Source organism: Leptidea sinapis, chromosome 16 (genome assembly GCF_905404315.1).
Source record: "Leptidea sinapis chromosome 16, ilLepSina1.1, whole genome shotgun sequence".
Taxonomy (NCBI): Eukaryota; Metazoa; Arthropoda; class Insecta; order Lepidoptera; family Pieridae; genus Leptidea; species Leptidea sinapis.
Genome location: NC_066280.1, coordinates 10,556,474 through 10,581,456, shown reverse-complemented (window position 1 = coordinate 10,581,456; position 24,983 = coordinate 10,556,474). Strand labels below are relative to the sequence as shown.

At 35.9% G+C, this 24,983-nt stretch overlaps 1 protein-coding gene across 1 annotated transcript in view; it reads left to right on the top strand.

The window, feature by feature from the left end:
- LOC126968764 (atrial natriuretic peptide-converting enzyme-like) overlaps positions 1-24,777 on the top strand; it is a 188,505-nt gene extending 163,728 nt beyond the window's left edge. The window contains exons 13-17 of the mRNA XM_050813877.1: positions 3,425-3,605; positions 12,455-12,608; positions 13,297-13,420; positions 19,202-19,350; positions 23,811-24,777. Of these exons, the coding sequence (XP_050669834.1) occupies positions 3,425-3,605; positions 12,455-12,608; positions 13,297-13,420; positions 19,202-19,350; positions 23,811-24,014 (812 nt within the window). The 3' untranslated portion in view covers positions 24,015-24,777. The remainder of the gene's footprint in view (positions 1-3,424; positions 3,606-12,454; positions 12,609-13,296; positions 13,421-19,201; positions 19,351-23,810) is intronic.
- Positions 24,778-24,983: the final 206 nt, after the last annotated feature.

Genomic DNA, 24,983 nt, shown 5'->3' with positions numbered 1-24,983 from the left:
CGCTACAGTACATCAAACTGTTCTTAAAAATGGCTTGATCATATAGACTATAAACCGATGACAAAATTTTGAAATATTGGTTAACTTTTGGAGGAGGAAATAGTCGAGAACGACACGTTGTATTTTTGACAATGTTTTCTACAGATTTTCGTTGCCTTTTTTTATGAAAATAAGGGATGAGACGAGCAGAACGTTCAACTGATTGAAATTGATACGCCCTGCCCATTACAATGCAGTATTATTGATTGACAGCTCAGGATTATTGAAAAACTCAAAAATTCTGAGCGGCACTACAACTGCGTTCGTCACTTTGAGACATAAGTTGTTATGTCTCATTGGCACAGTAATTTCACTAGCTACGGCGCCCTTCAGACCGAAACACAGTAATGCTTACACATTACTGCTTCACGGTAGAAATAGGCGCTATATAATCTTGCCGGCATTCGATACAAAAGAGCCTCCCTATGACCGTGCTACTGAGCTTTTGCCCGTGTTAGCGCTAAAGAAAAATTGATTTCGAATTCTTAAATCTGTAAAATGCCTTACCTAATCATCCTCTTAAAGCCGATTCCAAGATGGGCTTCCCTGGGGCGCAAAAAGCCACTCGACGTCCTTTTGGACATCGTCCGCCTTACCACACTATGAGTATGGTAAGGCGGAACGTAGTTCCTTTCGATTTAGTGAGCGTGTCAAACTTGATTAGAGGCACACTCACACAGACAAAGTGCTGCTATGTTTCAAATAGGTTAGTGTCGAGAACCGGTTCGTAGTTCTGAAAAAGAAATATAACCGTGCTTCCAGACTATAATCGGCATATCACCCGGATGAAATCTTTGCACCTTTCAGCAATACTCGCCTCATCGCTATTATCCCCTCTATCAAAACAAAAACGAAGGGGGAAAAGCCTTTAATTTGCTTAGAAGGCAAGTCGTGCATAAGGACTTTGATTGTCAGCTACAGAGTGCTAGCTTAGGCGAATTTAAATATATCTCTTTGTTCAAAAGCAGAAAGAAATAATACTTATTTTTAGTTTCCTTTTTATTATAGTTTTTATGAAAATAAGGGACGCGACGAGCAGGACGTTCAGCTGATGGTAATTCATACGCCATGCCCATTACAATGTAGTGCCGCTCAGGATATTGAAAAACCCAAAAATATCTACCCATGTTAAGTCTCATTTGACCAGTAATTTCACTAGCTACGGAGAAGCATATCTAAAGACAATGTTACGTTATATCACATGCTATCTTTGACTGTCAAAATGAAAAAGAAAATGACGGTATTATATATAATGAAACAAAAAACTTTAGGGATGCCTTGTGCAACTGGCGGAGCTATCCGCAAGAATGTAATTTCTCATATTTTACGTTTTTTTACGTGTAACAATAATCTGAATATATATGAATTACGTGACACGTTGTTTGTCCTCGATAGACTCCTAAACAAATTTTTTTGTATGGACATATTTTCTATGAGAGAATTCAGTAACGCACGCTTTGACAGTTTTGCTGTTAAACAATTTCATTATAACAACATGGAGCATTTTTTACGAAATAATTCTTGATGTTTTGAAATATTATTGACAAATTCCTATAAAACAGTATTTTTTTTGTTATCTAGAGAACAACGTCTGTCGGGTCAGCTAGTAACATATAATAACAATAAGCCTTTAATTAATTCCAACAATATTCGAATATATAATATTATCTTAAAACTACGCGTATAATATAAAACTTATTGGAACCCCACTATAGGTATAGGCCCCTCCAGCTTACTCCATCTATCCCTCTTCTGTGCTTTTTCTCTCCATTCTTTTCCTGCCATTTTATTATATCATCTACCCATCTGTTTCTTAAGTGGCCTCTTTTTCGTTTGTCAGATGGTCCTTCCCAAATTGTCGTTTCTACTATCCTTAGTCCATGAATCTCGCTAATCTTAATATATATAAATTACGTGACACGTTGTTTGTCCGCGTTGGACTCTTAAACTAATGAACGGATTTTAATGGAGTGCAGTTTGGTCCAACTTCAGAGATAGGATAGTTTTTATTTTATTTAATTAAATTTCATTATAACAACAAGGATCATTTTTGACGAAATAATTCTTGATGTTTTGAAATATTATTGGCAAATTCCTATAAAACAGTATTTTTTTTTATTATCTACAGAACAACGTCTGTCGGGTCAGCGAGTAACATATATAAATCATTAATTAAAATATCACGTGGATATAATATTTTAGACACATTTAGAAAATAAATCGCTGCAACCTACGGTTTAACCCGAACACATTATTTACGCCGAAAGCTGAAACGAGTTTTGTTTAAAATTCAATTAAGGAACCACCGGACGTCAAGGTGAGAGGGAAAGGGTCGTTAGAATTTTGTTCATTTAATTTTTGCAGGGTCTACACCCTACTAGTTAATAGTTAACTCATTTCAGAGATCTGCTATTACCAGCAGCTTGTAACTATTTGCTGTTAGGCTTAGGTTTATTTATTTATTAGGTTTATTTACAATCACTTACAATAATACACACAAATATAAAAAGTAGAACTAAAAACTAGGAACTAAATGTAGTGATTACTTACAAATAAACACAGCATGCACAGAAAAAATTAATTTTTGGTATTATATAGAATAAGTTACGCATTAAACATTATTTTTAAACTAATAAATGAGTAGGTTACATAGTTATACACAGTTATATTAATTTTCCAATTATAACATTATAAAAGATTATCAATGATGCTGCAAATGGCCTTGCGGAATTCGGCTAAGGAATCAGCAAATATGTCAATATCAGCTACGCTATAAGAATTTATAATTTAACATAATCGTGGATATATGATAGACTTAGATTCTATATATTAGGTTATTATAATAGTTATTTATGCTACTGTTGTGTAATAAGGGGTAAGAAAACACGAATGTGGGTGGTGGGACTCTGCCTATCATACTACATATGTGATAGGCAGAGTCACTAACCACTGGGCTATAGGGATCGTCATTGAAAATTACTTGTCTTACTATTGCAGCTTAATGGCCGTTCTCAAAATTCAGTCTATCTCTTACTTGACATAAAAATTGTAATTTTTCTGTCCCAATAAACTTACCGACGGTAAATCACCTTATCCGTACACGCTGTCTGTCAATGGGACGACGTAAAGCTTACCAGCGATAGAAGTTTTTATGGAAATTGCAACTCACGCATCCCAATATAAGGCGATAAGAATGACGGGGTAGGTATATTGGGACAGCTTCAGATGATTGACAGCTAATTACTGACAGTAGAAGGTAGTAATTTATCTCTATGTGTACATAGTATATTGGGAACGTCCGTAAGAAATGCCCGCTGATAGAATGCACGTTTGGACAACCACCGTTTAATTTCTTTTCAAAATATTTGTTTAATTGGTTGAACAGAATGTGGCAAGCGGCGCACCATCTCTCCAGTCAGAAAACGTATCGTCGGGGGCGTGGAGTCGTCTCCAGGTGACTGGCCCTTCCTGGCCGCCATCCTGGGGGGACCCGAGGAGGTGTTTTATTGTGCCGGAGTGTTGGTGGCAGACCAGTGGGTTCTCACGGCGTCACACTGCGTTGGCAAGTAAGTGTTTTTTTGTATCAGGTATTAAATGAATATGCTATGCGGATATCATTGAGATTTAGATATATTATATTATTGAAATAATAAATTCGATCGCTATTAATCGAATCATTAACGATTATGAGTGACATCTATATAGTAAACCAGAAGTTGCCCCCATTAAAGAGACTACATCAAGTTGAAATAACTATTGTTTCACCTTTTCTATACAAATTTCCCCCCCTCCTATTTTACCACCCTTAAAAGGGGATATCACAAAACAACTTACACAGATTATTATTATTTAAAGCTAAATATCGATTTTCACGTCTCTAACTTAAAAAACATAGGACTTTCATACAACCTTCTACCCCCCCCCCTTCACCCCCTTAGAGGAGGAGTTTCTCAAATCCGTTTCTTACCTGACACCTATGTCATAGAAAGAACCTACATTCTGAATTACAAGTTTGTAGGCTTTATAGTTTCTGAGATTTCATGATGAGTCAATTACCGGTGGAAATCTCTTATATATATATATAGATTTAAAAAGATTGGTTTTTTTGGAATATATCCCGTTAACCAAGTAAAATCGAGTAGAAACAACATGTATGTCACCTATACGTAATTCGCAACAGAAAAGGATATTTTTTTCAATCCTATTGTTTTGTGATTTTGTTTACATCGAGTTGAGATAGTAATTAAATTTCCTCCGTATATGCTAAATCTAATACAGTGAGTGTTATTTATTATGAATTAACTAATTAGTATACTATATTATTTCAAATTGTTTTTTTATTCAGAATTTGGGAATACAACTAATAAATATTTTTGTGAATGTAAATAGAATTATCTAGCTTTATTTTATGCTTACATTTATCGAGACACAAAAATGTAGTCTAAGCTCCATAAAAATCAGTCATTCTTCTTTCAAATTTAATCAGGATTGTTGTGTGGTCGAATCGTTAAAGGATATTATCTCAACTTTACCAAATATGTTGTCAGCGGGCTTTTTTTTCATCAAAAAATATGTTTACCAAGTAATATTGCACAATAAAATTTATTATTTAATAGGCAGAGGGCGCTCGCTCCTATCCTAATCAGTTGAATCATTAAGAAAGTCATTTATATTACAGTAATCTTTATCATACAATTAAAGTTTTTTAACAATTCTTTCGAATATCGTGATACTTTTGTTTTGAACATTTGCAACACTGGGATCTTGTTATAAAAACACATACATTGCCCCACAAAAGACTTACTAACTCGACTTAGCCGAGTAGTAGGCATAACAAGTTGATTATTGTCCTCGTGTTATCATTATGATTGTCACAGTTTCTAGCAAATTCCTCAATGTGCTTATGAACATATAGAACATTGTCAAGAATATATTCAGAAGCAACAGTCGAAATGTTTATTTCTCTAAATTTTTCTCAAAATGATTCTTTAGCACCTAGATTGTAAATAAGTCACACAAATAATTCAACATTCTTGCATGTACTTTTCAGTCTTTTGTTTAATACTCGTGATTAATGCCAGAAGCTTTCCTCTAACTCCCGATAACAGCCTTAATCGTGTAACAGACTGTATATCTTAATGTCACTCGACTGCACAACCGTAAACTCAACCGTGCGGAAAGATGAATAAAAATAATTTTGATCGAACGCTTTCCCGGTACACTGAAAATAAATTTGATAATATTATTATACTCATGTATGTATACGTGTATGTCAGTCACGCGGTTACTCGTTACCTAAAGTAGTGGTGTTTTTATGTTGCTCCGCGAAGAATAATCTTAAAGTGATAAAATAAGTGGACTTTAAGCGTACAACAATACAGTGCTAAAAGGTATTATTAATAATTGAAAAGTATTGGTATATTATACTCGGATTAGTGCAAAAACGGCTCAAATAACAATAGCACATTATAATTAATTATAAACACCTCAAAAAGTACGTGAATACAAGCAGTGACATTCTAGTCAAACCAGTTCTGAACGGCTGCAAGCAGTGAGACGTGAATCATCAGTCAGTGCTGCACGTAAATAACATGGTGCTGCGTTTACTACTACTCGCCTGTTTAGTACGTTTACACCCTTACACTAATCTACTTGCCTATTTTTTTTTTGTCACCTAATATGTACAAGTGTATGCGATGTGATGCTGAGTTCCGGGATGGAGTCCAATGCTCCTTATGTCATGGGCGTTTTGACTTTCCTTGTGCTGGTATCACCGAGGGTGGCTACCGTAAGCTGGGTGAAGGTAGAAGAAACAGTTGGAAGTGCGTGAATTGTAGGAGTGCCGGAGCTGCCATCCCCCTCCCATCTTCAACCGAAAAGCAACCGCTGCTCCTGAAATCACCTACACCAGCTGATATTGATAGCATTACCGTCGAGTTGAAGCGCCTGTCTGCTCAGATGGAATCCCTACCGTCGCTAATCGCTAGCATCAAAGCTATACAGGCTGATATCGCAGATATCAAAAACATGAAAGCAGACATTGCCGAGCTAAAGCTACTTAAACCAGAGCTTTGCGAAGTGAAGACTTCTTTAGAGTTTGCCCAGAATTCAGTGGAGTCTCTAACATGTAGTTTCACGGAGGTCAACAACGAAGTGAAAGGTTTAATAAAGGCTAAGGAAGACGTTCAAGCGTTGCAACAGCGGTTTGCGAATCTTGAAATCTCTATGCATGAAACGGAGCAACGATCTAGGATGAACAATATAGAAATAAAGGGTGTCCCTATGCGTCCATCTGAAAATCTCTTTGAGGTCTTTGACAAACTAGGGAGCCATATTGGATGCATCATCCCCAATGAGCAAATAAACTACATTTCAAGAGTCCCTATGCGCAATGACAAGCATAATAAGAACATTATAGTTTCGGTGCATAACAGATACCTAAAAGATGACTTCGTTGCTGCAGCAAAGAAGCGTACATTGATACCCACCGACCTGGGCCTACAGGGTGTAAACAGGGTTTACGTGAACGATCACCTCACGTATACAAATAAGATGCTCTTAAATAAAGCAGAGGCTAGGTAAGGAGCGGGATTTTTCCTACATCTGGGTCAAGGGGTGCAAAATATTTGCTCGAAAAAACCCTACTTCTCATATTATATCAATTGCATCAGAATCAGATCTCAAAAAGATTTCATAATCAAATTAGTTGTAAGCTATAGTTTTATAAAGTTTCAGCTTGTGATTTTTTCTACTAATAATCCCTTTTATCGTATTGTAAGTTTCAGAAGGGCCGATTTGCCAGCAGTACATTACTATGCTTACTTACGTGCCATGCGCACGTGCAGATTTTCCCTCAAATTGCAAATAATATCGTATTTTTTTGGTCGGCCAGCCTTACATCTCTGCTTTTCTCCCATTGTGCCTATAGTAGACACTAATGATTTAATTAAATTAGTTTCTTTATTTTATTACTTATATTTTTGTGGTTTTATGGACTGTTTCTTGCGCTTTATTCTGTCATTTAATTTTCTAACTATTCTGTACCTATGCAATATTTGTTATAATGATGGTCAAAATCTACTATCAAAACGTACGTGGTTTACGTACTAAAACAACGGCTTTCTATCGAAACATTTGCTTAAATACTTATGATATTGTGTGTTTGACAGAAACTTGGTTAATTGATGGAGTGCATGACAGTGAACTCTTTGATGATCGCTACGTTGTTTATAGACGTGACCGTAACTATGGTAAGACCAAGCAAACTTTGGGGGGTGGGGTATTAATCGCGGTAATAAGAGAGCTGGCTTCCGAATGTCGCAGTGACTGGTGCTAGAATGTTGAGGATATATGGGTGACGCTGACATTGCAATGCCGTAAGCCTGTAATTAAGTATAAATTGCATTTATGTACTGCTTATTTTTGTAACCAAATTTCAGGTAACTCATTACCTGTACAATTAATATCCTTTTCGGAACACCTTACCGATCTTGTTTTAAATAACCCATACAATAAGTTTATATTACTAGGAGATTTCAATATGCCGAACCTAAGGTGGAATCAATGTAATGAAAATTCGTCCTATACTGTTTTTAATGTACAAGGCCCACACCAAGTAGAATTTTTTGATAATATTAATTTAAGTAACTTATCGCAATATAACCACATACCTAACGTAAATGACAGAATATTAGATTTAATTTTTTGTAATAGTGAAGTATTTGTCTCGTCCTGTCCTAACCCCCTAGTACCTGAAGACCAGCATCACCCAGCTCTCTGCATTTTAGCCGACTTTGTGCAGCTTCATACTTTAAGACCTCGACCCTATACAAAGTTTTTATATAATTCGGGTGATTATGACTCAATTATATCAAAGCTGAGTGTAATTGATTGGCATCTCGAACTATCCCATTCCTATAGATCCCTTGAACAAGCGGTGACCTTTTTCTATGGCATCTTAAACGACTTAAAAAATCAGTATATACCCTCAAAAATAATTACCCCGTCACGTAAATATCCTCCTTGGTATAAAAAGCCACTCATTAAAATTCTAAAAGAGAAATACAAATTCCATTTTAAATACAAGATGTACGGTAACAGATCAGACTTCAATTCCTTTATAACTCTCAGGGAACGTGGTAAAGCCTTAGAAAAGAACATGTTCTCAGATTATATTTCCAGTATAGAAAAAAATATCTGCACAAACCCAAGAGCTTTTTGGTCATACATAAAATCTAAAAACCACATTAGCTTATAGCCTGCGGTTTTACGCTTTGGGGAGTGCTCCTCATACCATGGGGAAGACATTTGCAATATGTTTAATGATTACTTCTATTCCAATTTCCTAGATAATAATTATAATGACTACTCTTCACATGAAATTGCAAATAACAATTTTACAGCAGATATTCATGATGTTGAAATTTTGCCCCAGGAATTGTATAAATTATTAAAATCACTCAATCTAGCCAAATCTGCTGGCCCAGATAACATCCCTGCAGTGTTTGTTGTAAATTGTGCCAGGAGTCTTGTCATTCCCCTCACCTTGTTGTTCAAACGCTCTCTATCAGAGATACACAAAAAAGGCCCTAAAGATATAGTTACAAATTATAGACCTATATCTAAATTATGCTTATTTGCCAAAATTTTAGAGAGAGTTGTTTATAAGCAATTATATGATTGCTTAAAACACACTTTTAGCTCAGAGCAACACGGTTTCTTGAAAGGACGATCCACTGTTTCAAACCTTATTATTTGTAGCGACTATCTGGCTGTCCATATGTCAGAACCTTCACAAGTTGATGTCATATATACGGATTACAGTAAATGTTTCGATAGAATTGACCACTTACTATTACTGCGTAAGTTGCAGTCTGTTGGTATACGTGGTAATCTGTTCAGATGGTTTACATCATATGTACAAAACAGATGCCAGACCGTCGTACTACAAGGCTACGCATCGTCAACAATCCTGATCCCATCAGGAGTTCCTCAAGGATCACTTCTAGGTCCCCTTCTTTTTAATATATTTATAAACGATATTTCTTCATGCTTTCTTAATTCAAAAATATTATTATATGCTGACGATATGAAGATACTATCTCCTATCAGATCACTTGAATGTGCACAACACCTTCAGGATGATCTCGATAGATTTGAAAATTATTGCTTAGAAAATAAATTAGATTTAAATGTTAATAAATGTTATATAACTTCATATACTACAAAATCTACTCCCATCACATTCAATTATAGATTAAAATATTCGTTTCTAAAAAGAGTCCACTCGATTCGCGACCTAGGAATTGTATTTGATAATAAATTAATTTTTGACGATCACATTAACTCGATCATATGTAAGGCATCGAAATCCTTAGGTTTTATCTTACGTATGTCTTCAGAATTTAAATCCATTAAAGCCATAAAAATATTATACTGTGCATATGTTAGAAGTCACTTAGAATACGCCTCACAAGTGTGGAACCCCGTCTACAATATATACAATAGACGTATTGAAGCGTTACAAAAACGGTTTCTGCGTCATCTTCAATTTAAAATAAAAGCATATCTTCCGAACTACAATCAGCGCTGTCAAAAATTCCATATTCTGCCATTGGAAGAGAGGAGACGTATAGCCGATCTCATTTACTTAATTAATATAGCGAGGGGTTCGGTCGACTGTCCTGAACTGCTCGCGCGCATTGGTCTTCAGGTTCCGTTTGCTTCACTCCGGAGACCATGCTGCCTGCATGTTCCCGGAGCTAGAACTAATTATAGACAAAATAGTTATCTACTGCGGGCTGGTCGGTCTTTCAACGACTTGTCTAAGATATTAGACCTGGATTTGTTCACCACTCCAATTAAGCAGGTAAAACAGCTCCTTACCGAGAACTTTTTCAATCAGGTGTAATTGTAAATTTGAGTTATTTTGTTAATTTATTTTTGTCTCTTTATCATTTTATATAATTTTCGTATTTGTTGTCCGAATAACTCTTACATCATATATCGATTTCTATCTGTGAAAACTTTTAATTGTCCTTCTGTAATTATGTATGTAACTTATATTTTTTAACCTAGCTGTAAGTTTTCCATTTAAATATAAAAAAAAAAAAAAAAAATACTGATCAGCTGTACCCAGGAAGGAAGGCACTGTGAATCTAACTTGTCGTTGTTGAGCTTTGGAACAGCGTAAGGAAAAATTTTATGAGTGTTCAGTAGAAGTTTGGTTATAAAATAACGTAACCAAGTTAAACTAAATTAACTTTAACTCTAGTGCTATATTTATTTAGGTTTATAACGAGGTAGGCACTGCCTAATTTCCTATATAAATATGCACGCCGCTGTCTATAACGAAATGTAATAACTACTATTAGGCATGTCTGACAGACAACTTTTTCAGTTCATATATATTGACCGTATTAAATTCTACGAGAAAGTTTATTGTAATGTGTTACGGCCGTTTTCAATAACCTTGCTGTCACCTTTTAATGATAAGATTTTATTCAATATAGTTATAGTCCAAAGCTATCTGTCAATAGATAATTGAAATGTAAGTAAGCGTAAAAGGATAGTTTTGTCTACGTCTAGTAAGTTAAACTAAGTAAATAAACTTTTGCTCTTAATAGTGATTTTCATTATTATAACACTAGAAATAAGGGATTGCTTGTAACTAATTCTAGTAGGCTTCATAAGATACATAATAGCTTTAAGGGTAAATGTATACACTTCTACAATATAGTCCCAGCCACTGTTCAGGCATTATCTATAAATAAATTTAAATGTTTTATAAAAAAATGGCTCTGTCGTAAATCTTATTACTCCACTGCTGAATATCTACATGATCGGACAGCCTGGGACTAGATTGTGATTATTTTATAGCGACTGTACAATATTGTATATTTTTATTGAAAAGAGCGCAAAAAAAAGAATGCTGGGAGAGTTTCTTGCGCCGCTTCTTCTCACTCAGAGCGCCATTTGTTTCCGAAGCGGTAGTAATATCTAGTAGTATAAGAAATGACATCATAAATAATTTTAAAGGAATCAATTTTGAGAAAATAAATGCCTTTTTATGCCTTTTAAGTATTGGTAGGTTATTGAAAACGGCCGTAAGTGAAGTTGTATTGCCCAACTAGCAGATAGACTCAGCTCTGCGGCATACGCCGTTAGAGAGATTAGAGAGTACACGAATGTTGCGACCGCTAGATTAGTGTACTTTAGTTATTTTCACAGCATCATGACGTACGGTATATTACTATGGGGTCATGCTGCTGACATTGATAGTGTTTGCTCTGCAAAAGAGAGCTGTTCGTGATATATATCAGCTTGGTTATAGACAGTCTCTCAAAGAAAAATTTAAAGAAATAAATATTATGATTGTTCATTGTCAGTACATTTATGAAAATTTTATATATGTTCACAAAAATCGTTAACGTTTTGCTCTTAATAGTGATTTTCATTATTATAACACTAGAAATAAGGGATTGCTTGTAACTAATAGTAGTAGGCTTCATAAAATACATAATAGCCTTAAGGGTTAATGTATACACTTTTATAATAAAGTCCCAGCTAATGTTCAGGCATTATGTTAAAAAAGTTGAGAGGTGTCAAGGGACACCCGGATGGGACGAAGTTCCTTTCGATTAATTAGTGAAGGAATAGTAATAAAATTTTATATATATTAATTTTAAATTTTATTTTTTAATAAAATAATTAATTATTAATAAATTAAATTAAATTTTAATTTTAAGTTATTAAATTATAATTATTTATATTAATTATTATAAGAAATTTATTAATATTATCAATATTATATTATATAATATTTATAATATTATTTTATAACATTTCTTATAATAATTAACATATATATTAATAATTAAATTATTAATTTAATATTAAGTAAATTAATAATATTATTCTTAATATAATAATAAAACATATTATTATTATTTAATATCCATTTATAACAGACAGACAGAGAAACATGCGCACGCCGCACAGCTTACAATAGCTTACTATAGCAAAAAGTGTCGTGACAACTTTTCGTAAGAATTTTTTCCGTCTAGCCCCCTTTCACAACGCGCGATAAGGAACTTCGTTCCAAAAAAATAAAGTGCACCGTCGTAAATCCTACTACTCCACAGCTGAATATCTAAGTGATCCGACAGCCTGGGACTAGATTATGATTATGATTATTTTATAGCAATAGCAATGACAGTACAATATTGTATATTTGATTAAAAAGAGCGCAAAACAAAATACTGTTAGAGTTTCTTGCGCCGCTACTTCTCTCTCAGAGCGCCATTTGTTTCCGAAGCGGTAGTAGTGTCCAGTATATTAGAAAAGACATCAAAAAGAATTCCGAAGGACTGCATTTTGGGAAAATAAATGCCTTTTCTTTTCTGCCTATGTGCAGTCACTCGGACGTGGGCGGTTGGACCATACAGTTGGGGATCACTCGGCGGCGCTCGCACGCGTACTACGGGCAGAAAGTGAAGGTTCGTCGCGTGGTGCCGCACCCGCTTTACAATGTTGGTGTCGCGCACGACAATGATATCGCGCTCTTCCAGGTATGTGACGTGTGTTCGGATATTTGTCCAGTGATCCTTCAACTGGGTATAATGCGGTGCTGCTTGGACGTCTATCTGTCTCCGCTATATACATTTTAGCATTTGTGCACAGCTGGCTGTCCGTGACCGCAATACCTACTACAGAAATATTAACAGTAACTGTTGGCACAGCTGGCGGTCTGTGTACGCTAAATATACCTACTGCAGCAAGGACAGCTGCTCTGTCTCCACTTTATCTGCTACGTCAATATTAACAGTAACTGTTGCCACAGCTGGTGGTCTTTGTACGCTAGATATACCTACTGCAGCAAGCACAGCTGGTCTGTCTCCACTTTATTTATTACAGCAATATTAACAGCAAGCACAGTTGGCCTGTCTCCACTTTATCTGCTACATCAATATTAACAGTAACTGTTGCCACAGCTGGTGGTCTGTGTACCCTAGATATACCTACTGCAGCAAGCACAGCTGGTCTGTCTCCACTTTATCTGCTACATCAATATTAACAGTAACTGTTGCCACAGCTGGTGGTATGTTTACGCTAGATATACCTACTGCAGCAAGCACAGCTGGTCTGTCTCCACTTTATCCGCTACATGAATATTAACAGTAACTGTTGGCACAGCTGGTCTCAGATCTGTCTCCACTTTATCTGCTACATCAATATTAACAGCAACTCTTGGCACAGCTGGCAGTCCGCGTCCGTTACCACGAGCACCTGTCCCCGGTATGTCTGCCCCCCGCACGTCGTGCTCTGCAACCCGGCACGTTATGCACTGTCATCGGCTGGGGGAAGAGAACTGACAAAGACAGTAAGTACATTAATTTCATAGCCTTAAATATTAGTTAATAATCTCGAGATTTATTTCCATATGAATTATATTGAATGTCTATGAAACAGTGAATGCAAAGATATAAATTATGGATATGTTTAGCTTGTAGAAATAGATTGAGAAATAGCGATACCTACAATTTCAATACTTAAGGCTTAAGGTTTAACTTGCTTTTCAAATCAAAATCACTTTATTCATGTAGCTCACGAAAATGACACTTATGAATGTCAAAAAATATTTTTTCTGATTGAATCTACCGCTACTTCGTAAAGGGTTGAGCTAATGAGAAGAAGTAGCAAGAAACTCATTGCAAAATTTTCTCTCTGTATCGTTAGTAAGAGCAAACAATTTTATAACCTTAGATCATTTATACGTCTAAATAGACTATGATAGCTGTAAAAACGGCGAATAAAATAGACTTTAGAACTAACGTCTATTTTGAGCAATTCACGCACACTAACACAAAGTGTCATACAAATAGCGAGTGTAAGACGTAGCTTGTCACGCACATTAAACTAATATTCCTGGCCTATTTTTATCGGTTTTATAACAGTAAGGGACATGTAAATTTTCTAAGATTATAACACTCTGTTATCTATAAAGTAATCCATTAAATGAAAATATTTACAGTTCTACGACAAGATTTCAAGTGAAATTGTAAGAAATGTCTGTGTATAAATTAAAAAAGTAATCAAAAATGTATTAACTATATATCAAGGCAAAGTCAATTACCAGTCCTATAAAAGATAAGGTTTTAGAAAATAAAAGGCTTAAAAATACAATGTGCTTCAACCCAAATAGCAATTATGGTTTAAAGATTATGTAACAAAAATCTATAGAAGAATAACCAAGGACAGTTTATTGTCTGTTTTTTAAATATAATAATATGATTTATTATAATTACTATTGAAATAGAGATTTATATATAAGTCTTACGCGTAGGTACCTAGTATCTTATTAAATCACTTTTTACTCTATCTCATTTTGGGACCAATACTGTATCAAATTTTCAGCGCAGGCCTTCTTACTTTAGTTTTTTTTTTATGACAATATGGGACGAGACGAGCAGGACCTTCAGGTGATGGTAATTGATTAGCCCTGTCCATTACAATAAAGTGCCGCTCAAGATTCTTGGAAAACCCAAAACTTCTCAATGGCTCGTCACCTTGAGACATAAGTGATACTCAACTTCTTAATGTTGAGTATCATTTTCCCATTAATTTACACGGCGCCCTTCAGACCAAAACACAGAAATTATTACACATTACTGCATCAAGACAGAAAAAGGCGCCGTTGTGATACCCATAATCTAGCCGGCATTCTGTCACAAGGAGCCTTCCTCTTACTAGCATCTGTTACCACAGGTTACGGTTGTTTCATAAATATATACACAAAGCCTTCAATGGAATATCTCACTGGTTTAAGAAATGATGGATAAAATAGAAGAAAACTTAGTCTGTAAATTTCGTATTCACATTAAAAATAGGAATTTTCTAACTAGTGCCACTATTCAACACAGAAGTTCCACAAATATGTAAAATATCTTGGTTTGCATAATTATGTATTTGTACAAGAGACTTACTTAGCAGACGGATATATCCGCAAAAAGAAAGTAACTTGGCTTTAAAACTATACAGCTCTTAAGATTATTGGTAATAAATCCCAACTTCTCTTGAGAGTAAAATACTGTTACACTATCTGGAAATAATATGAGATACAAAAGGTGAATTTGAAATACTACAGAGTTTTCAAACTAAAATGCTGCGGATGATAAGCAACGCACATTGAGTCGTACCTAACGAATTTCTACGAACTAACAATACTTACAATGAAACATGAATTTGTATGTCTTACCAAACCCTATAAAGGACATATCTCAGAACACCAACACCCTGCCTGATCACCTATGAATAATCACTAATGAACAAGGGGCACATTAGCTGTAACGAAAATTCCCCTTTTGACTGCAACTTTCTTAAAGATGATGGAAAGTATTGCCAACCAACCCAGGGTGCCCAAGCTCTATCCCAGAAGAACAGTTGAGAACGAAAACTGTTCGACTTTTTTCTCGGTTTTCTTTACACGTTCAGAAGTCACTTCATCCTCAAAGCGAGAGCCCTTTTTTATGAAAGAGGAGAATCAATGCCCCAGTCTCTTGCAATACCAGCGGAATCACAGATGCGTTGCCGGATTTATATCAAAGTTTACGCGCTTTTTATTGAGCCTACCCTTGTTTCACTCACCTCTGACGTAGAATAGTTCATTCCATAGGTTGTTTGTGTGTGGAAGAAAGTTCCTTGAAAACTGTACCGTAGCAAACGCCATACCTCCAGATGGTTAGGATGATATCCAAGTTGTGTCGTGCGAAGGTGGAATTCAGTGGCAGGAATCAGTTCAAACATCAGGAACACCCCCGTGATAAATGCGGCAGAAGCCACACAATGAGGCGACGTTTTTACGCAACGCCAGGTGATCTAACCGTTCACAAAGAGCTGGTTTCCTGACATACGATACGAAGTGAGCTTGACCAGAGGTGATAGCAATACTCAATATTTGGCCAGATCTGTGTGGAGAGTGCTAGAATGTGAGCCGGCTTGAAGAATTGCTGAAACCGAGTATTCCGATACTAGGCGAGATGTTAAGAGGATAATTACTGTAAAAGACTGGTGTTGCGACAAAAAAATTTTTTTAGTCATTGGGGGCCTAAAATATAACCTTTATTAGCAAAACTTTAAAAATATGCTACTGCAAAACCAATACCAAGTATGTTTCAGTTTAAATATACAACTTCTATGTATCTAAGTTCTTTTTAATTGTTAACTAGTTTCGAATAAAATAAAACAAAAATTCAAGACTGTCAATTCAAGGTTGTACTCAATTCGATATTGTATTAGCGTTTCATCTCAGTTAGATATTCCGAATAATTTTCATATACCTAACTGAACTTCGTTGGATTTATATAAATCAAATAAATAAATTTATGGACAATTTGCAACAGAAGTTCTTATTTGTCGCCTATTGGAAACTAACGGTTGAAAAGTTCACAAAGTTAATCGTCGCACACTGCGCCACTCAAAGCCACTATTCACGTGCCTAATGGAGTGATTTAATTCAGCCTCCGGTGTTTTCCAGATGGCTCAAATAATGATATATGTACATATATATATATTGCAATATATAATAAGTGATACAACAAGATATTTAATTAAGTTTAGGAAAAAGGAGGGCATTATAGTATCTATCACAAAGATATTTTTTATTAATCTGCCACTCCCTGAACGCGAGTATTTTATGCGAGTCAGCGACAGCGTGATGATAGTGCCTCTGGTGGTAAGCGAAATAATCTGCTGATAGTAGTGACCATTTGATGTGAGTCGCCGCGATATGGCGTTCATCACAATAACTTAAAGATTAATTAAAATTCGTTTATCAGCATCTATCAAACTTCTAACGATAGTGAGGATATATGCAATGTATTCTTCTACTTGTTCGACGTTTAGCAAATTCAAGTAGTGTGTTAATAATGTAAAAAACAAGATAATTAAAAGCAAGCATTATTTAGGTATTTTAACACGTACTTATATAATATTATGGAAGATCTTATCTATATATGGGGTGGACAATTTTCTGATAAGGGCTCTGAAATCTCTGTATAGAATCCCTCATTCTCAAGCCTGTGTTCGTATTAATGGTGCCTATACGGGCTGGTTTGATATCTCCAAAGGTGTCAGTCAAGGTTGTGTAGCCTCGCCTTGGTTGTTCAACCTATTCATGGATAGATGCATCAATAATGTGAGAAAAATGGAATGCGGAATCAATATGGAAGGGTTGTGTGTTAAGTGCCTCTTATACGCCGATGATCAAGTAATTTTTTCATCATCGGTATTTACCGGTAATTATCGGTATTTAACTCAATTGAGTTGCAACAAATGATGGACTGCTTGAACGGGAGCTTTAAAGAGATAGGTTTGAAAGTAAAGGCAAGAAAGACCAAAGTATTTGAGAAGGTATTTGAGAAGGATGAAAGGTTGACTGAGTGTACTATCACGATTGAAGATGAAAGGGTAGAACAAGTTACAGAATTCGTATATTTGGGTAGCATGTTTACAAGAGGCGGAAGATATGAAGGTGATATTTAAAGGAGAGTGACTCCGGGAAACTGTGTGAATGGAGCACTGCATGCCTCTATAAACGGTCAGACTGTGCCAATAGAAGCGCAAATGGCTGTACATAATGGAGTGCTTGTCGCCACGTTAATGTATGGAAGTGAGAGTTAGGTATGGCAGAAGAAGCATAAAGGCAGAAATAACGCAGTTGAGATGCGATCACTGCGTAGTATGTGTGGGGTAAGACTGACTGATAGAATTCCGAATGCGGAAATACGAGCGCTGTGGTCTGAAAGAAGATGTCGTGACAAGAATTGAGAAAGGAATGCTGTAATAGTTTGGAGTGAATGAGTGAAGAAAGGACGGCAAATATATAAGGCAAGTGGGTGTGGGCAAGTCGGTCGTGGAAGGCCTCGTAGGATAGACATCGAACAAATTGGGGACATATAGAAAAAAGGAAAGGTCCGAAGCATCCGGAACTGACGAGCATGTATGAAAAGAGTAATGAATGTAGAGGAAGCGCGTGAGATTTGTAAGGATAGAAGCAAATGGCATTCTATTGTCTCTGCCGACCCCGACGGGAACAAGGCGTGAGTGTGTATGTATGTTATATAATATTTTCCTTAAGTTTTATTGGGATACTTATATATTGTTATGTTGTGGCATGAGTTGAGGCATGCTGTGCGTGCCATTACCAACTAGTGAACTACATTTTGTATGATGATTGTCTTTCGCAGTTTTCATGATTTTTAATGAATGTGTTGCGTCACTGGACCTCGTTGGTACGTGAAGCCCCGTCCCGTTCCCATTTTACCCCCTCGCACTCGTCCTGTTGCGTCAGTACGGTTTGCAGTTTCATTACCGTTAGGTACATGTCGTGATATATTCGTGTTTTGTTTTAAAAATTTTCATTGTAACGATTTGACTTTTGTCGTTAATAGTTCTTTAGTTTCTGTTCTACTGCGACGCTATAAAATTTCTGTGAGAATGATGAAATCTTTTTTTACGTAACCCATATTGATTTTTCATAATAATAATAATAATAATAATCAGCATCACAACAGAACATCTCTACATCAAAATACTGAAAAAATAAATCGTAGTTTATTAATCTATACTAATATTATAAAGCTGCAGTGTTTGTTTGTTTGTTTGTTTGTTTGAACGCACTAATCTCTGGTACTACAGGTTCGATTTGAATGATTCTTTGAGTGTTGGGTAGTCCATTTATCGAGGAAGGCTATAGGCTATGTTTTTTTCAAAATTAGGGATCCGTAATAAAATTGCTATTTTGTAACACAAGGTGTAAAATCGAAAACCTATTTTTGCGTGCGCTGCAAAAACTATTGACAATAGAACAAAATGATGTACAGGCTATAATATAGGCAATATTTTATTACTTATAAAACTATCGCGTGAATCATACTTTATATGGCAAAACAACGTTTGCCGGGTCAGCTAGTTAATAATAATACCCTAGTGATGTTTGTTTTCCACGCCTTAACGAATTGACCATGTAAAGTCATCGACATCAGGTCCAGATATGTATCCGTATAGTAAAATTTTAATTTTATAAAAAAAGATTAAAAGCATGTTGTGTGAAGTTTTTATACTGTTGTTTAGTAACTTTATATAATAATTGTTGTGTGCCCAGTGTCGGAGTATGAGCCAGCTGTGAACGAGGTGGAGGTTCCTGTGCTGAACCGTGAGCTCTGCAATCAGTGGCTGGAGCACCGCGATCTCAACGTCACCGAGGGCATGATCTGCGCAGGGTACCCCGAAGGTGGCAAGGACGCCTGCCAGGTGCGTACCCCCGCCACATGAGTAACTAACTAGGTACAGAGACTAAGCTTCATAACAGCCAGCAAAATTGTTACCGATTTTGATAGGATTGTCACAAAAATTAAGATAAATTAAAATCAAAACATTTTTTATTAGCTTTTTTAGTGGGTTTGATCATCGATATTCCATTTCGGCCAGAAGACGTCCACTGCTGGACAAAGGCCTCCTCCAAAGGTATTTAAAATTATATACTCAAGTTCACACTTCTGTTGCCTGGTGTAATGCGACATGCAATAGATGGACGACAAAATTTGGTGGTGTGTAATTAAAGTTTCACTTTTAAAATACATTAACTGGAAGAATCTTCAATAACGTACATCGATTCAGAAGAATGTTTGTGTTCAGAAAATCAATAATTGGTCTTCAAACTAAAATATATTTCCCAAATTAATTTTGAATTAAAATATGTATACGAACGATGCGAGAATCAAAACCGCGACCTCCCGCGTTCCGTGCGAGCGCTCTTCCGCTGAGCCAACCGTTCGAGTGATGTAAAGTTCATTAATCTTGATATGTGTTTATTCAACTCTCAGGTTGTGTTATTAATCCCAGAACTAGGTACAGAGACCAAGCTTCATACAACGACGTGAAATGGTTGCCCTACTGCAATGATCCGGGGCATCTCATCCATTTTTCCATCTCCGGTTTTTATTTCTTTCTACTCGGTTTGTCTTTAAATTAATGAATAAAAATTACAAAAAAAATAATATTAGGCAGGTAATTTGTAAGCTTATAGTAATATTTGTATATTAAGTTTAAAATCTTGCATATAAGGTTATATTTTAATATCGATGGCCGTTGATAGACGTTGGGGCAGTAAAGTCCTTGAATGGCGACCACGACCAAGTACAATTTTTTTTTTTCAAAAACATGCGAGAAACCTGAGAAGAACGGGTGCAAGAAACTCAGTGGGCCTTGTTACAATGTCATCCCCATCAGATGTTCCCTTAATCATGTTCATCCCTTAGGGATATCTACTAGGACCTCTTATATTTGTTTTCAAAATATTATCTGAATTATATGAATGATGAAATAGAGAATCTATCATATTTTATACGTCTAGATAGATTGTGACAGCTGTGACAACGTGTAAAAAAATTGAGGTTCATTGTTAACAAAAAAAAATATTGAAGTAAGCGTTACTTTGCGGAAATCCATAATTATCCAAATGATATGAGTTTTCTTTAGTGTTATTTCCGCCAATATTTGTCTTTAAACAATTCGACACGTGTTTCGCCTCTACACGAGGCATCCTCAGTACGTGTTGTCTCGCCAAAATCTGGCACGACACTAACTCACTGTTAACCTCTATTTTCAGTGATGCACGCACACTAACACAAAGTGACATACAAATCGTGAGTGTAACACATAGCTTGTCACGTACAATAAACTAATATACCTGGCCTGTTTTTATCGGTTGTCTAGCAGCAAGAAGCGCTATCTAGACGTATAAATTATCTTAGTCTACAGCATATCCTTTTGCAGGAGTTGAAATTGTAAATTATGTTGACCTAGATTTGTTTACCAAGAAATTGCTTCAGAATTAATACCTTTAGTATATAGATTGCTATAAATAAAATATTATGTTGAAACCTCTAAATAGCCATTCATTAATACTAAGTATTTCATAACTTATTTTTGTAAGGTATCTGTGAGGTTTCTAAATAAATTTGTCAGGGACCCAGTGCTCTGTGAACGGCTGGATCACTTGGCGTTGCGTAGAGATGTCGCTTCATTGTGTGTCTTCTACCGCATTTATCACGAGGAGTGTTCTGAAGAGCTGTTTAACCTGATTCCTGCCGCCTAATTCCACCTTGGCACGACACGCCACAAGTTAGGATATCATCCCCACAATCTGGATGTGTGGCGGTCCTCCACAGTGCGGTTTTCAAGAAGCTTCCTTCCACGTACTACAAAGCTGTGGAATGAGCTTCCTTGGGACGATACGACATTCATTAAAGGCCGGCAATGCTCCTGTGATTCCTCTGGTGTTGCAAGAGATTGTGAGCGGCGGTGATCACTTAACACTAGGTGACCCGTAAGCTCGATTGTCCTCCTATTGCAAAAAATAATAATATATAAAACAGCGGCCAAGTGCGAGTCGGACTCGCCCATGAAGGGTTCCGTAGCAGCAAGTAACATAATATAAAAGTTCTTGTAGTTCTTTGTAACGATTTATGACGTATTAAAAAAACTACTTACCAAATCTCGTTCAATCCAATTTTCGGTAGAAGTTTGCATGGTAATGTACATTATTTATTTTTTTTATTTTTATCATTATATAAAATAGTTCTCTTATTTTAGAAGTTATAGGGGGTTAGACACATTTTACCACTTTGGAAGTGTCACGCGTATGGGTTTGATGAAAAATAATTTTTTTAGTGTCTGTTCTAAGTATACCCACAAAATTTATTGTTTTTTTTTTCTATTTTTGTGTGAAGATCTTAATGCGGCTTACAGAATACATCTACTTACCAAGTTTTAACAGTAAAGTTCGAATAGTTTCGGAAAAAAGTGGTTGTGACATACGGACGGACAGACAGACAGACAGATAGACAGGGTAGGATAAGGGTTCCGTTTTTTCCATTTGGCTACGGAACCCTTAAAAGTCGGAAGATCGTGTCAAAATTAATATTTACTTCTAACTTAAAAGCTTCTTACAGAAAAAATAATTCATTCAATTCGCAGATAAAATTTGAAATATCACAATAAACAATAAAAAACAGTTACTATAAATAAAACTCTGAAGAATGTACAATAATAATACAATCTATTTAGTTTGCCCTCTGTACTCAATTCCGGGGTACAGTTATATCGAATCAAAGCCCAAATACTATCTATTGGTTTTTATGAAGACTCATGTTTATATTAAATATTTTCCTTCACATAAATTTTATTTATCTCCTGTAGATTGTAGATAATCAAAACAGGATTATTATATTTTCTTTTGTCTTCCCAGTCATATTTGTTTGTATTGAAAATGATGATTACACTAGTTTTAGCTGTTTACCACAGCATAAAAAGGGAATATCTACGGACCTTAATTAAATACACTAATTAACTTTAATTAACGTTACAAATAACTAACGCTTAAAAGGCATTTATCTTCTCAAAATTAAATCCTTTAGAATTTGTTTTGATGTCATTTCTGATATACTAGATACTGCTTCGGAAACAAATGGCGCTCTGAGAGCGAAGAAGCGGCTCAAGAAACTCTCCCTGCATTCTTTTTTTTGCACTCTTTTTATAAAATATATACAATATTGTAACTGTCATTGTTGTTGCTATAAAATAATGAAAATCTAATCCCAGGCTGATCACTTATATTTCTAAATTTTCACTTCCATCGGCAGTCGGTACAACAGTTTTTAATCTACGACAAATCATCATCATCATCATCATCAGCCTGAAGACGTCCACTTCTGGACAAAGGCCTCCCCCAAATCGGTCCTGCGCTGCCCTTATCCAACCTATTCCGGCAAAATTTACCAGAACGTCAGTCCGTCTTGTGGGGGGCCTACCAACATTACGTCGTCCGGTACGTGGTCACCATTCGAGGACTTTAGTGCCCCACCGGCCATCTGTCCGTCGAAATATGTGTCCTGCCCTCTGCCACTTCAGTTTCGCAATCATTTACATGTACACACGTATACCATCAGATAAAGTATGTATATATCCTCGTTTCTGATTCGATCTCGCAGGGAAACTCCAAGCATTCTCTCAAGAGCTTTCTCATCAGGCCTCTCAACGCAAAGATCTCATCGACAAACATGTGCACACTAATAAAATAAGATATTAGTGTGTTGAGCGTCCGATCTCCATTCAGCAAACATCGTCCACTCCACTGCAGCCACTCTACCAACATATAATATCATGTTGACTCGGCCCCATATTGCAGTGCTCCTTATTGCTTGCCAATCTCATACTTTTTATTCGCTTCGTACTTTAACTTTTAATCATTTGTTAGATGTGTGTTACTGATAATTTATTTCAATACTTAAATCTATAGAAGCAGAAGGATAATTTATTATTGAAGGAAGCCGGAGGGGATGAAGGGGAATGGAATTTCAGTACTAATAATAAACCACCACAGGTTCGCTTTAGGTAGAATGTCTGATTAGTTGGTATTTAATTAAGTACTAACACATTTACAATAAATATCGATAGCGTGTTTTAAAACTATTGTACATTCTACATTATAGTTTATAGTAGCAATAGACTTGAAGGAATAGAAATATATAATAAATATTAAATTCTCGAAGTCTGTGTCTCGGTGTCTAGAGAACACCAGCGTTGAGAAGTAAAATTCCCAACATAATGCCGACTTACATATTGTTATTACTTATAAGATTTCAGTAAACTTTTTGAACCAAGTAAACCTTTTAATTATTAATAATTATTATTATTATTTAATCTCGCAGGGAGATTCAGGAGGTCCGCTGCTCTGCAAGGACCCCGAGGATCCGTCACGCTGGTATGTAGGCGGAATCGTGTCTTGGGGCATTAAGTGTGCACACCCGCGGCTACCCGGGGTATATGCCTACGTGCCACGCTACGTGCCCTGGATACGAGAGCAGATCGACCACTACAACGATCACGAGGTGCCCTCAGATCCCGACCTATAAACCCGCTCACGTCCAAGGGCGTGTTAGTGCGGATGCGGTTCAGAAACATTCCGCACTTGTACTCCGGTTACTCAATTAGGTGATCATCGGAGACTGAAGATGAGAGCTGCGAATTGTTCCTGTTCTGACAATGGACTAAAGGCACTGACCTGTATAAATACCACTGGACAGGCTGTTCCACATTATTATGTTTAACAGCAAATTTTTGTGCCTATTTGAAGCGCCACTCGCGAAAAATGGCTGAGAAGGGACGTATAAAACTCTAAAGTATTTTTGCATTTCGAATTAATTTCGTTCGTTTTCCGTGTTATTTATACTTCAAGAATCAACATAATAAAGTAAACATTTTTTTCGTATTTAGTTTCCCACCATCTATCATCTGTTTGCTGAGGTTGTTATCACTAGTTTTAGTACCGCAGACTCTCGCTACATGGCCAACAGTGCCAAAATGGTGAATATCAAACAGGCACAAGAGCACTTTGACAGCCGCCAGTCCATTGGTATATAGTAGTGGTCAGTGACTAAAGGCATATAATATATACTGAACTCTATTTTTGTACTATGACAATAATATTGACAGGTATAGTCGCCACATGCGAGTGTGCCATTATATAAATGCTGTTTTACATTCTAACTGAACTTACGTCGCAACTGATGACAATAATAATATTTATAAATGTAATGTATATTAAGGATGTACCCGTTACAATAATATGACAATAAAGTAACTTAAATATGACAATAATATTTCTGATATGTATAATAATTACGACAATACTATTTATCTAGCTAACGATATCTTTATAAATAAAGAACTAAGACTAAAAGAATTAGATAGAAATATTATATTTCGGAATATATACTAATACTTTGGGTGCGTAATATAATAGTATTAAAAAATATATCCATGAATTGATCCATTTGAAATTTTATCTACACCCATGCTTTAAATCCTCTATTAAAGATTCT